General features: G+C 33.0%; 3 protein-coding genes and 1 non-coding gene across 4 annotated transcripts in view; 2 read left to right on the top strand and 2 right to left on the bottom strand.

Annotated features, from left to right (window-relative positions):
• Positions 1-3,579: 3,579 nt before the first annotated feature.
• On the top strand, positions 3,580-4,396 carry LOC106326812. Its single transcript, XM_013764737.1, has 2 exons — positions 3,580-3,885; positions 4,018-4,396. Exons 1-2 carry the CDS (start codon positions 3,647-3,649, stop codon positions 4,124-4,126), a joined length of 348 nt encoding a protein of 115 aa, XP_013620191.1. The 5' UTR covers positions 3,580-3,646; the 3' UTR covers positions 4,127-4,396.
• A 6,300-nt stretch (positions 4,397-10,696) lies between these two features.
• LOC106326808 (annexin D2) lies at positions 10,697-13,363 on the bottom strand. The gene is made up of 5 exons (XM_013764729.1): positions 13,224-13,363; positions 12,878-13,023; positions 11,575-11,793; positions 11,292-11,504; positions 10,697-11,107 (listed from the first exon to the last, which is right to left on the bottom strand). Exons 1-5 carry the CDS (start codon positions 13,297-13,299, stop codon positions 10,811-10,813), a joined length of 951 nt encoding a protein of 316 aa, XP_013620183.1. The 5' UTR covers positions 13,300-13,363; the 3' UTR covers positions 10,697-10,810.
• A 1,363-nt stretch (positions 13,364-14,726) lies between these two features.
• TRNAR-ACG lies at positions 14,727-14,799 on the bottom strand. The gene has a single exon. It is a non-coding gene; the product is annotated as a tRNA-Arg (tRNA).
• Positions 14,800-16,111: 1,312 nt separating this feature from the next.
• LOC106324588 (probable mitochondrial adenine nucleotide transporter BTL3) overlaps positions 16,112-17,122 on the top strand; it is a gene marked incomplete at its 5' end in the record, with an annotated part of 10,596 nt that continues 9,585 nt past the window's right edge. The window contains 2 exon segments of the mRNA XM_013762527.1: positions 16,112-16,175; positions 16,714-16,780. Of these exon segments, the coding sequence (XP_013617981.1) occupies positions 16,112-16,175; positions 16,714-16,780 (131 nt within the window).

Genomic DNA, 17,122 nt, shown 5'->3' with positions numbered 1-17,122 from the left:
TCAGGCATTTCATCAAACACCTTTCGGGTGGGAAATGCCTATTGATCGACTTTTGAGTGGCCAACTCAGAAGATGCATTATGAATACTCTACTAGCAAGGAACAAGAATGATCTACACTAAAACATCCTAGAACTAACCTAATCACCCTTAATCTCCCTAACCCATGAATTCAAAAGGTGATTACTCACTAATCTCCATGATTCCTCTTAAACCCATATTGGATTTCAGATTAATCATGTAGAGAAATAGATAAGAAATCAACAATAACACAAGAACATAACAATCAAAATCCAAGAGATGAACTTCTCAAGAGAGATTTTGTGTATTTCTCAATAGATCAAAAGATAATCTCCTCCTGGTGGCTTACAGAGTATTAAAACATAGGTTTAGAAAATAAAAACGTGCATCATGAAATGACCAAAAGGCCCTTAAGTAAAATAGAAAATCGACCCAATAATAGAAGCGGAGCGACCTCGGCATGTCGCTCCGAGAGGTCGCTCTGGCCTTCGGGAGCGACCTCAGTGGGTCGCTCTGGCTGGAGTGACTTGAGATAGTCGCTCTGGGCTGGTCGCTCCAGGCAGTGCTCGTCCAAAGATCACTCTAATCACCTCCTTTGAGCTCCAAATGCACCCAAGTGTTTCCAGGAACTCCATGTGGTACTCCAATACCTGATAGAGACATATGTATGCAAAATGCAACCTAGATATGGCTTAATCCTAATCTATATGATGAAAATGCACATGAATAAATGGATAAAACAATGTGAATATGCAAGATATCACAAACTACCAATGTCTTTGTGCAAACATATCCAATCTGCGGTGACACGTTTTTGGTGGGATGATCGTTCCGGGAAAAAGAAAATGGCTTGGATTTCGTGGCCTAAGCTAATCCGACCGAAAAAGAGAGGAGGTTTGGGTTTTAGAGATTTCCAACAATTTAATGATGCAAAATTAAGCTGGAAGATCATCAATAAACCAAACAGTCTGCTAGAAAGAACGCTTCTAGGGAAGTATTGTGCGTCAGGGAACCTACTGGAATGCAAGACAAGATCAAAAATCTCTCATGGATGGAGGAGTGTCCTAATTGGCCGAGACCTACTAATTGACAATGTGAGATGGTTAGTTGATGATGGAAAAACTATCAAGCTATGGGAAGACCCTTGGCTGAACCTATCTACCCAGCAGAGGCCAATAGGACCGACAACAGCTATCTAGCGAGTTTAAAGTGGCGAACCTGTTCCAGCAAGGCGTCAATGAGTGGGATATTGAGAAGATCCGGAGAATATGACCGATATATGAAGATCAAATCGTCAAGATAAAACCAAGCAGAGTTGGGATTCCAGATAAACTGTTTTGGATGGGAACAAAAGATGGATAATACACAACAAAGTCAGGCTATAATTTTGTTATGACAAGAGATGAAGAGCCAGAACCGATGGAAATTAATATTGACTAGAATCAGAGCGTTTGGAACTTACCAACAACTCCAAAAGTCAAGATGCTAGTGTGGAAAGCCTTGAAGAGAGCCCTCCCTGTTGGGTCCAGATTGGTGGAGCGACACATAAACGTTCAACCAATTTGCAAAAGATGTGGTTATGATGAATCTATCCTTTGTCTGTTTTTCCAATGTAGCTTTGCACATGAGGTCTGGCCCTTGGCCCCTGCCACGAGCACCATTGATTACAGCGGAGGGATAGATTTTCCGGACCACTGGAACGCCGTAAGAGAAACCGTACCACCGTGTGGTATCACATGAAAAAGCATAGCTCCCTGGATCATCTGGGCTTTATGGACAAGCCGAAACAAGCTAGTTTTCAATGAACGGACTCTCTCTCCTGTGGAAGTCATGTCCACTACGATTGAAACAGCTAGAGAGTGGCAAAACAGCCAGCTTATGGTAGCGGGAAAACAGAGGAAAACAGAGTTACCCCCACAGAACCCCGTCGACCAGATTCTTGTAAGATCGGATGCTGCTTGGAAGGAATCCTCAACTACTACAGGTTTGGGATGGACTATCTCTGAGAGATCTGGTCTGTCGACTTTCTCAAGCACTGAAGCCCATATTTTCTCGCCTTTAATTGCGGAATCGCAGCTATGCGAGCAGCTCTTTTCAAATGTAAGGAACTCGGAATCAACAAAATCAGGTGTGAATCGGATTCCAAAGAGTTGATTTCCTGCATCAAGAAGAAGACCCCTTGGCCATACATTTTTGGACCTGTATCCGACATACTGAGTATGGCAACAGAATGTGATTCGATCTCGTTTGATTGGATCGAACGAGAGAAAAATACTATTGCTGATAATTTAGCTAAGCTTAGTCTTGTAATGAATGAGGATGTTCATCCCCTCACCTAACTACTCTGTTTTTAATTTAATGAAGTTGTGTTTCAAAAAAAAATATTTAGTAATACAATAGAGTAATAAAATCTTTCAAAACAGAAAACAGTTTTATAGTGCACTCAAACTCAAACTTTTAAAGTGGTGCATATTGTAGAGTTGTTTTCTTAAAGATCATATACACTATAGTGCACTCAAACTCGAGTATCTATCTAATGATATTATTTTCTCCAACAATTCGTTAAAAACAAAAAACAAGGTGTGAGAGGAGAGAAAATTGATATTTGGGGAAATAGACACTGCAGCTAATAATAATGAGGCTGATGCGTCGAAAAGTTTTTGGACATTGGTGACGCACTAATCCATTTACATTTCCACACTAACTTTTGTCTTGTTCCTAATGCTTATGATATCATGTTCTTACATTTTGGTTAATATTCTTGCTTTTATAAAGTTGTACATAAATTTGGGAAGTTGCCATAATCAGTCCAACTCAATACAACTCGGTTTGTATAATTACATTGTTGAGTATAGTTACGATTTGGTTAGCAGTTTTTTTGTTTAATCTTAGAAATATCCTAAACACCCAGATTAATCCATAAATGGTGCGATTCAAGGATGAATTTTTATTGAAGTTTAAAGCATGGCTTCATATATGTGTGGCCACACAAGTTTAGTATCGTGGGAGTTGCTTTGAACTTAGATATTTCCGTAGGCCACCTACCACTAGACCATCCATGTGATTGTGATTTGGTCAGCGGTTAATTTGACAAATGTAAAGAAAACCCGCATGTTTACATGTTTGATTTGAATAGTACGGTACACTATAGACCAGCTCTATACCAAACCAGACCGAACTTGAATTACATCTTTTATTTAAATGTTATAAAAATTCATTAAAGTTTTGGTTATTTGTAACATTTAATATTATTGGGTGTTGATTGAATAATTTACGGGTGTGATTGAATGATTAGTGGGACAAAAACGGGTATGAAAATTAATTTTATTATGAAGTTTGATTGTCTTAGTTAACTCTTTTATATGATTTGTGTCCTCTGTTCGTTACTTACACACGGTTACACCAATATGAATTTCTATACATACAAAAATAGTTATGATTAGAAAAAATAATTGTAGAAATGTTATAAAAATAAAACAATATTATCTCTGTTGTTAGATTCTTTTGCTTTTTTTCTTTTAAATATCTCGTGTTTTCTTTTCTTCATTCTCCCCTTTGCTTCTTCTTCCCATCACTTCACACTTCTTCTTCTTCTTCTTCTTCTTCTTAGAGAGAGAGAGAGAGATAATGGTTCTGGGAAAGCGTCATGGCTCTTTGATTAAGAGAACAACAAGCATGCTAATGATCACAGACGATATAGCCACGATCTATGACCATGCATCTCAGCCGTCTGATCATCTAACCATGCATCAACATCATCATAATCCGACGGTGATGATGGCTACTAATAACGATGATGACTTCTTGAGGACTTGTAGCCTCTGCAATCGAAATCTATGCCATCGTCGTGACATTTATATGTATAGGTACGATTTCTATGCTTCTAAACCAACCCTTCAAATATTTTTATATTAATGTTTTGTATATCTTTATATGTTATTGGTTTAATGAAATTATTTTATCTAATATGAACATGTTATATTGTAATGTTTTTGTAGAGGGGACAATGCATTTTGTAGCTTAGAGTGCAGAGAGAAGCAAATTAAGCTTGATGAGAGGAAAGTGAAAAATGGCGTTAGAGCATTCAAGAAAACCGTTCGTATTTGATCGATTATGTATCATCTAAATAATAATAATAATAATTTTTCGTTGCGAGTGAAATCAATATGTCTGGGTTTTGTATATAAGAATAATAGAGCTAAAATATAACAGAAAATCTAAAATGAGACGAAATGATTGTGTGATCGATAATAAGCATGATAACTTATGAGATGTAGAGTAAATTGAAGTTGATTTTCGTGTGAATTGTCTTTGTATTGCGTATATGTAATATCATTGTTAATGTATATTCAGATGGTCTACTGCTTGTTATATAAAATTAATTAAAAAGAGGAAATAAATAAACGTATTAATCTTTTATAATATCAGACGTAGATGGACCGATTCTTTGATGGTATTAGGAAATATAATTTATGATAGAGATGTGAAATTATGTAATTAAATGTATCGAATCTTGTATGACGAAAACTAAAAGATTTGTCTCTTTTTAAAGTGGAAATTCCAGTTGGCCGGCTAAATTCTTCAATATTTAAACACTACAAATAAATAATAATCTTATGGTTGTTGTAATGGTTTATATGTATATTCCTATATAAATATTTCAGTTTTAATATCCATTTACTAGAGATAACAATCTGTTCAATATTGAATACTTTACATTTATATTAATGTTTTGGGCGATACCCGATTTCGTATTATGAGGGCATACATTAAACGTACTCGTTTTTGTGTTCTTAGATAAACTAAAGCAACCGTATAGCCAGATTTTGTAGGTTTGTAGCTCATTTGGTTAAAAGGCTTAGGTCCACCTTATGGGTTCAATTCAAGGTGGCTCAAGTAGAGAAGCAATCGTATAAGTTTTAAAAGGATCAAAAGAAATTAAAAGCACAAAATATGATATTTTTGTTACATATTTATTATACCAACTTCAAAGAATATCCGGTGGCACCAAGGAAGCCGTTGCTTCCGGTTACTTAATAATAAGAACAATTTCGGCCACATATTTTCAAAAAAATTCTTTGATCTAGTAGTAATAAAATCTTAATGGCACTAATTCTCTTTGTCCGCAAACCTAGGTTCATATTTCAGAAAAGTGGCCAATTTTTTTAAATTTGCTTCTAGTCTAACATTTCTTATCCGGTAGAAATCTCTAGTCTCTATCCTCCTATTTTTCCTTTGTTCATTTTTTATCCGTAGAGATCTTAATTATGCAGCTGATGCACTTGCAATGAACACTTTATTTCTTCCCTCATTTTTGCACTGAACTTTCTTCTGGTTTAATGAATTTCTTATCGTTTCCAAAAAAAAAAAAAAATACTGTTTATAGTTGTTGTCAATTGTTTACGATTATTCGAAATTCATTAAGTAATTTTTTTCATTTTGTTTCCTTGTTTTTACTTCTTCTTTTTCCTCTAGGTAATCAAATATTCAAATGTGTAAGTTAGATTAATGTAACACATAAATTTTCTTTTCTAATGGTATTAGAAACTTCTGTAGTTTTAACTTGAGTATTTTCATAATATTTTAAATTCAATAATGTTTGGTAGTTCATAGAGTTTTGCCAAAAAACAAAAACTGAACACTTGAAAGTTGAAACAAGACTCTGCCAGAACAGAAAGGTGGGGGAAATAATGGGCCAACTGAAAACGGGCCTACACGCATGAGGTTACAATGTCTTTTTCCATGTAGCCTTTCGAGTAATTGTCCAAAGTCCATATCGATACCATAGTCCTGATTATGCTATATCATCAGTCATGCAAACAGACTTTATTTTTTGGGGTTAGATCCTCATGCACATAGTTACCATTTACCACCTACAAGAATATTTAACTGGTATAATCATTAGAATAAAATAAAATGCGGTATAGTATCAGTGAACTTTTGAATGTCCTTATATTGTATAACACCTTTTCTGGTGTAGTATTATCAGTGATTCTATGACACATACCATAACATCTAAATTAAAAAAAAATTGTGGGTCCAGTTAAAAGATTTTGGAGTTTGATTCTAGATAAGATCTTGATTTAGAAGATCATACATTGTACAGATCATCGTATTACATAACACAAGAGTTGAGTTTCATTGGATCTAAGAGGATATGCGCACCAAACCATGATCTGAATCTGATCCACCCATGTGTGTTATACAACACTATAATGAATATTTATTTGAAAGCTAACGTATATTATCTTACAATACTAAAAGAGGAATATGGTGAAAAGAGAGAGTGTACACATCAGCATGGAAATTCCAACCAATCGGAGATCATCATTTTCATTGGGTCATATCCAACTAATAATTATACATTCTTTATTCTATATTTCCGACCCTATAATTAAAATTAAGCCGAAAAAAACTCAGCTATAAGATTGCTAAATCGACCGTCCACAGTTGTTACGCACATTCTTACTGCGACAATCAATTACTTCCCCAAAGCATTGAATCCTCAACATAATCCCATCATTGTTCTTCTTCCCCTCCCTCTTCTATATAACCTTATGAATCCATTATCCATTCAAGCCCCACTTCTCCGCTTTTCAACACAAACGGATCATAACAATGGCTTCCAATCAACCGGAAGGCAAATCGTCCATCCCCTAACATGTGACTTCGCCTTTAGCTCTATATTACTTTTAGTAACAACAAGGTAAGTAAGATTAGTGTTTTCTTCCCGTCCTTTGGTTGTCTGGAATTCTAATTTGGGATTTGATTATGAAGTTAATAGACGGATGGAGCGGTAGAGAGGGTTAACGCGGCGGAGTCAAGACGTGTACCGAAATTATAGCAGGTTGTGCACATGACGAGAAGAGCGAAGACCGGTTCGGAGGGGATTCTGACGTTTTTGACGTCTGTGGCGATCAAAGTGTTTAGAATGTTTAGCTAACAAAAAAGAGAATTTTTATTTCAGGTACTTGCCCCCACAAACTTATCGACCAAGCAAAAAAACGTATGATTATCGAAGGTTTGCGACTGGTCAGTGATGTCTTAATCAGATTGTGTTGAAAAGTTTTGTGGTTCTAAATTGTGTTCAAACTTCAGGTTAACTAATATTCCGTTGGCGTTTTGTCTTACCAAATTTTATTAAGAAAACAACCCATGGCCACTTTGTTGTCTCCAGCAATGATCTAGAATTTATATCATTGCTTTGTAGTGCTCATCATGTTTGTAATACTAATGAGACGGTTCTCTTTGATTCATCAAGGGTAAAAGACATTTATAAGCTTTTGATTAACTTTAACAAAAAAGAAACATATAGTTAACTAATTTAAACTTAAATTTTTCATCGCACAGTTACAAGCCAAGACGGAATGACTGCAAATTGGTAAACTTCTTACTTTCCTTATTACCGATCCATATAGAACCCGTTTGACCATTCGACTTACTGCTTTGTTGATGTGAATATTTAAGGTTGGTCAATTCAGTTATTGTGAGTATTTTTATATTTGAGGACTTTATGACTGTTTGTTTTATGTATTCGAGTATCTAAAACTCAAATATATATATATATATATATATATATATATATATATATATTTCGTGTGTCTCATACATGTTTAAACGTTTCTTCACTATCTGTGATGTAACTTTCATGTCTCCATCAAATATAGACAAAAAGTATATTGATTCTTAGGATAAAAAGTATTTGTCTTCAGTGCGTTACGTATCAGTGTATCACTGGTGGCCTTCCTGTTTGCTTGGTTTAGTTGTGTAAACGCAAACACGAATCTGTATTGAGATTGGTGATGATTTTGCATGCTCCAATTTTGAGCACAAGGAGTATGCAAGGAGTAAACTGTCATGTGGTTCGAGACATTACATCAAAGCCTCCTTCAACGATCGAATGGGAATAAAAGATCTTGATCAGTGAAGGTATTGTTTTGCTATATCCATGTTGTATTTTGGAGATTCACTATGTTCTTAAGCTGTGTTTAATGATTCACTATATATTAATTTTTTTGGATCAGAAAGGATTAGCTCAAAGGTTTGAGAGAGTTAAGTCTCTGGATCTGCATCCTACAGAACCATGGTAATTTTAAGCATTTGATTGTTCTCTCATGGCTTAGTCGTAGTGACTGGAAGAAAAACTTTGATCATTTGATATTTGTAATTTTGTGGAGTAGTTTCTATACTTTTACCTTTATTTTCTCCTACGCATGCACTGATACCACATATGGGTGAATAATTTTTTTTTAATCTGTTTTCACATGCAGAGGGCTCACATGCAGAGGGTAACCAAACGTGCAACTGAAATATTATTTTCTTTATGTATTCTATGAGGTTTCACAGACTTCTCACAGATTTGTAGGATGCTTTTATGATTCATAGACCTTATTCTAATATGGATATTGTTTGATAATCCTCAGGTGATTGCAAAGTCTTTCGAGGTGACCGAGTTACCAAGTATCTCATCTTTCTTTCTTCTATTTTAGTAAAAATGTTATAGTTTTATTTCTTTTTTTTCGCTGTATGTTTTATTTTTTCGTTGATATCACCCAATTAGAGTTTAACATACAGAAGTAATGACCACATTTTCAAATTTTGTAGGATTCTGATAAATAGTAAATTTATTGTGACTGAGACTTCTTTTGTCTGAACCTACGACATGAAAGTGGCTTCAAGAACAAAACACACCAGTCAAATACTCATAAACAAAAGAAAACAGAGCAAGTGGATATTTGTTGCTACCGTATAGGAGATCTCCCAATCCCAACTACATACTGTAAAAGAACCATCCCCAAAAACCTAAGTGGTCTACCCATCAGTGGTTCTAACAGGTTGGGGAAAAACTGTATTGAGATTTACCTAAAGTGTTTTTCGTTACAAGATGATTTAAGATATCTAATATTCTTAAGAATTATAGGTTCATATAAATCTATATCACTTCTTTTTTTTATCCTCTCATATCATTTAAGTTTCTACCATTTAGACGATATAAGTGAAGAGAAAAGTTAGATACACTCTAATCCCTACAATGAATAATTCTTATTTATAGGCTTCATCAAAGTCTTTTAGAAAACTAGGTATTTCTTCAGTTTAAATATGCTTTGCAATAATGTAATCCATTATTTTTACATACATCAAGTCAGTTGAAATGTTGTATTGAAAATTCAACTTCATTTTGTTTTAGCATTACAATAATAATAGTAATATTTTATATAATAATCAGTGTGTAGCACATACCAGTTTCTAATAGTACTTAAAAGAACACACATATACAAAAAAGAGAAACATAACGATGAGTCGTAAGAAGAAAGGTAGATATTTCTAATGACTCACCAACCTGCTCTAAGAAAACAATTCGATCAGTGTTAAACGTAGGTACTCAGTATATCGTTGCAGTAAGTTTCCTTCCCGTTTTAAGCATTTCCAACTTTACTCTATCTTATATTTTGAAATAAAATTTAGAGTAAAATGCTATAATTGCACTCTATTTTCCACTCTATAATAGTGTAAAAGGTGATTTTGTTCTATAACTAGATCAATCCATTTTTTTATTGTTCATCATAAAGTACTTTTGAAATAGAGTCCAACTATATTATAAAATACTCTATTTAAAAAAAAAAATGACCATTGAATATACACATATTTCATTGAGGCCACATACTAGGTTCATTTCTTTTGCTTATACTAATATTGTGATATTATATCATAAGTACTCTAAAAATATTTTGGATACCGATATACCTTCAATAATGTACTCGGGGTAACCACTTCGTTGTGAAGTAAATTAGGATTTTCAGGTTTTTCTGCATATTTGTAGTGATATCTTTATCTTTTTCACCTTTTTTCTTTACTTTGTGTAAATATTAACTTTTAGATATATCACCCCAGATCATTTGAATAGTTTTGATATTTTTGAGAAGTTTTTACAAAAGTTAGATAGTATTAACTTGGTTCTTGCTTTTACAAACAAAACTGAAAGGCTATGTTGACTTCTACATAATACCAAATGTACAATATGTTTTCCATATGCATCATTGTAATGTATCTAACATACATTTATGAAATAACTTAAAATAGAATGCGCTTATGTTGAGATATATTATAGTAAATAGCAAAAAGACATAAGAATACTGCTTCTAGATTTAAAGATTTAATTGAGTAAATTTCATTAATAATAAAAACTATTATCATTCAAATATTTATCAAAAATATAGTAAAATATTTCTGAAATACAATACATTTATAACAAATATTAATATATTTATCTGAAATGAAGTTTATTTAACTACTTTAAAAAGGAATAATTTAAAAACTAAAATCATATGTATATAAATAATAAATGCATCAAAATACAAAATATAGTAAAATTCATCGAAAGAATGAAAACGAAAACGAAAAAATATTAAAATATTGTCAACTTTTTTTGTTTTGCAGATTTTATGAAATTTTTAGTGTGAAATAATCTAAACTATTTTTAAATATAAAAAATAATGACATAATCCGCGCTACGCGCGGAGAAAAAATCTAGTATATTTAAAGGTCCAAGCATCAGACATAGAGAAGAGGTTGATCAAAAAGAAAGAGAAGAGACTGGAGAAGCTTTGCGTGTGCTGTAGAGATTGGGGAAGCTGCACTTGCTTAGATTACGAAGATTTTGCTCTAGATTGCATTGATGAAACAAACTCAAATAACATTGAAAGATAGTAACAGAAACCAGTTTCACGGTACTTTTATTCAAAACAAACCAATTAAAGCATAAAAGGGAGGAACACGGAAACTAAACCAGTTTCAAACATCTCCATGTCCGAGAAGAGAAACAAGCATATCCTCATAATCACCAGAAGTGTCTTTAGCGACGGCATGGTGCAAAGGAATGCTGTTCCTTCGTTGATATTCCTCTTTGATACGTTCCATGTCAACTTCAGTTCGTGTAGTCACAACTCGGGTTAGTGCCCACTCATCAGTCCCCATTTTGTTAATTGCTAGACGCAAAACCTTCTCAAAATGCTTCTCAGGGTATGTCAAACACGTGATTGCAGCTCTTAGTAGCTTCAGGTACTCATCATCTGAATCTTCTTTCAAGTGCTGCAAAACTCGACACATATAAGCGGTCTGAACTAGTATTTTTTATATTTTTGATGGAACTATTATCATAATTTTTTCATATTTATATTAAATAATCATTATAAAATATTATATATTAATTATTAACTGGGTTTTTGCTAACTGAGCCTGGATACTTAATTTTATTAGTCCGTTTAAGTTTTACCTTGTTAATGGCGTTTCCGTACTCATTATTGTAGTGGTTAAGAGTTGCACCGAGCTGTGCTTTGCTTCTTGTTGTCAAGATTCTGATGAAGTCATCATCGCTAAAAGCTTTCTCTGAGACCTTCTCGTGAAGTAACTTAGCTTCAGATCTTGCAAGCCTCATGTTCACCTCATCTCCTTCGTACCTAAAAGTACTAACAAGAGGAAGCAAGAGCTACAACAAAGGACAAAACGTCATTAACCCCAAACAATCAAGCAGACTCGTTCAATAGAATATAATATACCTTACGAAGGTCACCAGATGTGTGTTGCGCAACATCTTCTTCGAGAGATTTCTTGTAACGTGCTTGGTAAGCTTGTTTGACCTTGAAAAGATCAAGAGGAGACCTAGTGCATGCGATTTCAACAAGAACCCAATTGTTCTTGGTGAACATTTTGGTAGATTCTTTAGCAAGGAAAGCATCTCTCTCCGCTGGATCAAGAGTCCACAACATGACAACTCGCTGTTAAAAAAAAACAACCTAATTAGTATTACTCTATCCGTTTCAAAAATAAATTAGGTAAAATCACATAAAATTACTTTTTATTTTAAAATATCATTAAAATTATAAATTAATAACTATTTAATCAATTATAAAATATAATAAGCTAACACAGTTTTGATATAATTAAAGTTTATCTAAAAATACGAAATACATTTTACTTATTAAAATATCAAAAATCTTTTCAAATATCATATGTTCCCAATCTATCTATCTATACTATTAAAACAGAAGTACAAATAAGAATTAACCCTTAAACTTATAATTTATTTACAATCATATGCCACTGAAGTAATTAATAACTCTAAAATATTTATTGTATTTTTCTTATTTAGTTAAAATTAAAACTACTACTTCCTATAATCTAGCTAACCAACTAATTTGCCATATTTTGATATTCTATGCAATCAATTTATAAATTTCTAATTTCTATTTTCGTTATTGCCTTTATGTTGTAAGTAAAAAAATATACTCCTCATTTTAATTGTAAGATTCTGACAAACACACGCATTCTCTTTATTTAAGTCCAATATAATAATATAAAATGTTAGATAGAACAAAAAAACATGAGTAATGGTTATTTACGTTGTTGTTTTAGTACACTCATTCTCATGCTCTTAATAATGATGATGATGATTTGAATTTTGTGGAAATATATTGTAATTATATGTAATTAGCCATATGAAGTAATAATATTTATTATGCAGTTAATAGAGAAAAATACAATTTAGACTATTAAAGCATAATCTCTAATAGGATTATGTCATTGCTTTTTAAAGTTAATTACAATAGTATGCCACTGCTTTTTAAAATTATTTTAACTAAAAAGATATTCTTATTTTCAACAATTTTCCAATCCAATTATATTCCACATCATTTAATATAATTCCATCTTTGTATCGTTTTTTTCTAACCGAATAAATTCATAAAAATATATAAAAAATACATAATCTTTCAATTAACAAAATTTGACCAAAATTTTAAAAAGAAACAAATCCGGTCAAAATCTAGTATAATCTTAAAAGAGAGGGTAATTATATATAACCTCAAAGTCACTAGAAAGCTCTTTGTCTAAGGCCTTGAGGAGATCCTCATTGTATGCAGCGGCATAAGCGCTGCGGATTAAGCTGCGTTGTGCTGAGGTCCTGTGAGCTAGGATTGATATGATCAGCTTCTCGTTGGTACCCCATCCTGTGTTTCATACCAAAACCAAAAACAACATTTGGAAAACAAAGTTATCATGAGTAGATGCACAGATACGATCCTGATCTTGTAATTTAAGAACAGAATAGATCAGTGTAAGAAGTGGATCATAGAGAAAATAGTACACAAGATCTAAGTAAATCATCCATAGTCACCAAAGTAATCTATCGACAGAAAGATAGACAAACCTGCAAAAGCCTTGTGGAGTTGCTCGGCGTCTTCCTCGGGAAGAGGAACGTTGGTAGGGACTTTGAGAGACGCCATTGTTGGGTTCAGACTTGATCTCTCTCTCTCTCTGTCTTTTCGTTGTCTGTAGTTGTAATGGATGCAATGCAGAGGCACGTCTTCTGACTTAAATAATGTAAAGGGAGTTATTTATGAAGTAAGAAAGTAATTTAAAAGCATTTAAGAATAATTTAAATAATCCAATATGCAGAAAGTTTTCTAATAATAGCTTATATTTTGCTTGAAAAAAAAAGAGGAATGCCTTATTTTATGACACTTATATCTGTATATTTTTAAAAACTAATAAATAGTAAGCAATTCAAATTTGGGTTTAATGAAAATGAATCAAGCTAAGTATAAACTGATCCACAAGCAATCATAATTTCAGAAAGAAAGTTTCTCAAAAAAGGCTGTAATTAGAAAACTATCTGCATATTATAATTTGATACCAATTTTCAGAATACATTCAATCAAAAATATTTAAACATTTAGATTTACGGTTTAAATATTGTTTTTAGGATTTATTTAGCGGTAGAGTTGAGTTTATAAACTTTTATATTTTTTATATAAATTATCCTTAAATAATTTAAGCGGTTTCATTTAGTTCTTTTTAATGACAAACTTAAGATATTTATGAAAATAATTATACTTAAAAAATAAATTTATAAAATAATATAAAATTTGTGGTAAAATTGAAATTTCTCCGAAATTCTTTCAAAAATAATCCAACTTCTAAGAGTACTAAACATCAGGATTCTAGTCGCGTATAAAATAACTTACTATATTATATACAAGTAACTATTTAAATAATTGAGCCAACACATTTTTTAACCATTCTCTTAACTATTAGTATTGGTATAAAATAAAGATATACCGTATACGATGCTGATGCTGATGATGATGAGTAACGCTTTACTTAATGGAGTTGATATGTATTAATATTTCAAAAACGAGATTTTCATTTTTTTAACTTTGCATGTAGTTCTGTTTGGCTGTAAAGCTGACGCCTGAAAGGGGAGCAGTTATTTCGTCTACTCAAATTAGATTAAACTAATTTAATATGAAGAAGAGAAAAAGTTAAGATGCCATACATGTAAGCCTGAGATTTTTATAAGATCCGGATTAGATTCGACTCGGATCCGATCCAAAAATCCGGATATCCGGAAGAAGACCGAATTCGGATCCGGATAGTAAAATGTTAGATCCGTCAAAGCCGGATCCGGATCCCGATATCTTAATTTTTTAGTCCGGATATTCGGATCCGTAAGTTTTATTAATAACTATTTCAAAAATAGTAATATCTATGTATAAAAATTAATTTTATGTAATATATTTTCATTTTTATAATAGTATATATAAATTTTATGTAAATTTTGTAATATTATACATAGAAATAATTAAAAACATTATATATATTTTTATTTTTTAATTATTTTTAATATTTTATATAAAAACAAAAAGAGAAGCGACTCCGCTAGGCATTGAACCCAAAATCTCTGGTTTCGTAGACCAGCGCCTTATCCATTGGGCCACGGAGTCTCAGTTACTTTATAAATACCACCTAACCTTACTAATCAAATATAGTCTGAATAATCAAGTCAAACAGAACAAGCTGCGATACAATCATATCTGTGATACAATCATACAAATACTCAAGACTAAAAGATTCGGATTCATCAAGCGACGTTCAAATTCTGAATTATGAAGCCTCCAGGATTTGTTTGAACATTTCCATCTTCTCCATTCACAAGTTAGCTGCTAACTGAATATCAAAGTGAAAGTGATTTTTGGACCATCTAGAAGAATTTTTATTATTATTTTTTTATTATTATTTTTGTTTTGATTAAAAGTTTTCAAATTAAAATATGAACTATTATAAGAATAAAACCGACCGGAAAAAATTTACACGAAACAAGCTTCCTGAAATATTAAATCCCAAACCAATGAAACAAAGGTAGAGACTAGATACTCTTTCAATGGTAATAAAGATAATGACTAGTGATAGGAGCCACGGTCTCGACAGCTACGCTTTCCTCTCTCTCGAACTGTCTTCCATTCTATATTCTCGTACTTCTTTTTTTTTTGAAAAAAGGCATCATATTCTCGTACTTGATAGGAAGTTTTGATTCACTTAACGCAAGTCTGGGGATCAAGCTGAGCGAGCTTGAAGGCTCAATCTCAACTTCATCCACATCTCTGAATTTTTATTATTACATCCATAGTTTAATACATGGAACGAGTCTATGTAACGATCTGAATCGAAGTTTTATGTTCTCTATCAATATTTAGCTCTTTGATTCCATGTCCTTTCTCTCAGTTCTCATGGTATTGTGAACTGTGCAAAGCGGATACTAACGGGCTGGAAGCCTAAGTTCGGCCCATAATATTAGACCCATTAAACCATAGAAAACGAGTGATGACGTGTCAACAATATTTCCATCGTCACCGGAAAAAGGCACCACCTAATATTCTCTTCCTCCTAGAACAATGGTAGTAGTGAGCAGTGACATAGATGAAATCTTAAGCTTGAAGCTTGAGAAGGCTTTCTAATTGAAACTCAGTAAAAATTTGTGGCCTTGATCGATGTCTTGCTGACACAATCAGATCAGAATCATTAGATCACGGAGAATCGTTTCCCGACCATTCTCTGTTCCTTCCTCGTCTGTCTCGTTCGCTCCCTGTAAGAACTGCACAGTCAGTTCAATGCGGTTTGTCGGAAAGTCGAGTTTTTTTAAGCTTAGGAGACGAGACAGGACCAAAGGACCTATGTTTCTGTCAGTCAGTTTATCTATTAAGGAAGAAGAAAGTGAAGGGTATAGTGGTCAAAACGGCTATAAGTCTCTTCAGTTGAAACTTGAAAGACTCTGTGTTGATCCAAGAAGCTGGTGGGAAGAAGATTAGCGTTAAGGAGAATGGATCATCCTAGGCCTCGGACGGATCCAGATATCCGGAAAATTCAAGGTACCCGGATCCGGATCCGTGAATTTAATATCCGGATCCGGATTCATGGTTTCCGGATATCCGGATTTCGGATATCCGTCTCGATATTCAATTATCCGTGGATATCCGGATCCGGATCCGTAAAAATAATTAAAAATAATATTTTTTTTTAAAAAACTATTATTTTTAATATAATAGATAAATTAAATATTTATAAATATATTTATATATATCTATACTATTGTAAAAACTAAAATATAAGATTATAAGATTAATTCATGTATAAATATTAATATATCAAATATAAATATTAATGAAATTTAAAAATTTAATGTGTTTTAAAAATACAGATCCGGATCCGGATATCCAGACCTAAAAATTAAAATATCCGGATCCGGATTCGGTTTGGACGGATCCAAGATTTTACTATCCGGATTCAGATCCGGACACCCCGGATATCCTATTTTCTGAGCGGATCCGGAGCGGATCTCGGATAATAAGTCTCAAGCCTAGGATCAGGAGCTGCTCTCAACACCACCAAGCATCTATGGGCTGGAGCTTTTGCAGCCATGGTTTCAAGGTCTCTCTTTCTCTTCTTTACTTTTTTTTTTTTTTACTTTGATACTCGTGAAAGGTTTATATTAGATTTGTATCATAATAGTTCAATAGTTAGAAAGTCTACGGGTGTAGACTTTCTAGTGTTATGATTTCTTACTAAGTAGGGAGAATTGCCAAGTGTGACTCAAAACTTGGAGTCAAACCCAAAACAATACCCCAATTTGGGTCAAAAGCAAAAGTAATCTAAAAGACTATTGAAATTACAACTATCCCCTTGTGACCAAACAAAAAAATGGAATTTTTTTACGTTTCTACCCCTCGCAAGTCGTCTGTTTAGACGACTTGAAAATAAGTCGTCCAGACG

This window comes from Brassica oleracea, chromosome C2, assembly GCF_000695525.1.
Source record: "Brassica oleracea var. oleracea cultivar TO1000 chromosome C2, BOL, whole genome shotgun sequence".
In the NCBI taxonomy this organism is placed as follows: Eukaryota; Viridiplantae; Streptophyta; class Magnoliopsida; order Brassicales; family Brassicaceae; genus Brassica; species Brassica oleracea.
The sequence above is the reverse complement of the archived record's forward strand: the minus strand, read 5'-3'. Positions and strand labels throughout refer to the sequence as shown.

What these genes read in the sequence shown, in the direction of transcription:
- LOC106326812 (XM_013764737.1), top strand. Translation starts at nt 3,647, where the DNA reads ATGGTTCTGGGAAAGCGTCATGGCTCTTTGATTAAGAGAACAACAAGC. An exon ending in CGTGACATTTATATGTATAG is followed by an intron (nt 3,886 to 4,017) that starts GTACGATTTCTA and finishes ATGTTTTTGTAG; the next exon opens with AGGGGACAATGCATTTTGTA.
- LOC106326808 (XM_013764729.1), bottom strand. Translation starts at nt 13,299, where the DNA reads ATGGCGTCTCTCAAAGTCCCTACCAACGTTCCTCTTCCCGAGGAAGAC. An exon ending in ACTCCACAAGGCTTTTGCAG is followed by an intron (nt 13,024 to 13,223) that starts GTTTGTCTATCT and finishes TATGAAACACAG; the next exon opens with GATGGGGTACCAACGAGAAG. An exon ending in AGCTTTCTAGTGACTTTGAG is followed by an intron (nt 11,794 to 12,877) that starts GTTATATATAAT and finishes TTTTTTTAACAG; the next exon opens with CGAGTTGTCATGTTGTGGAC.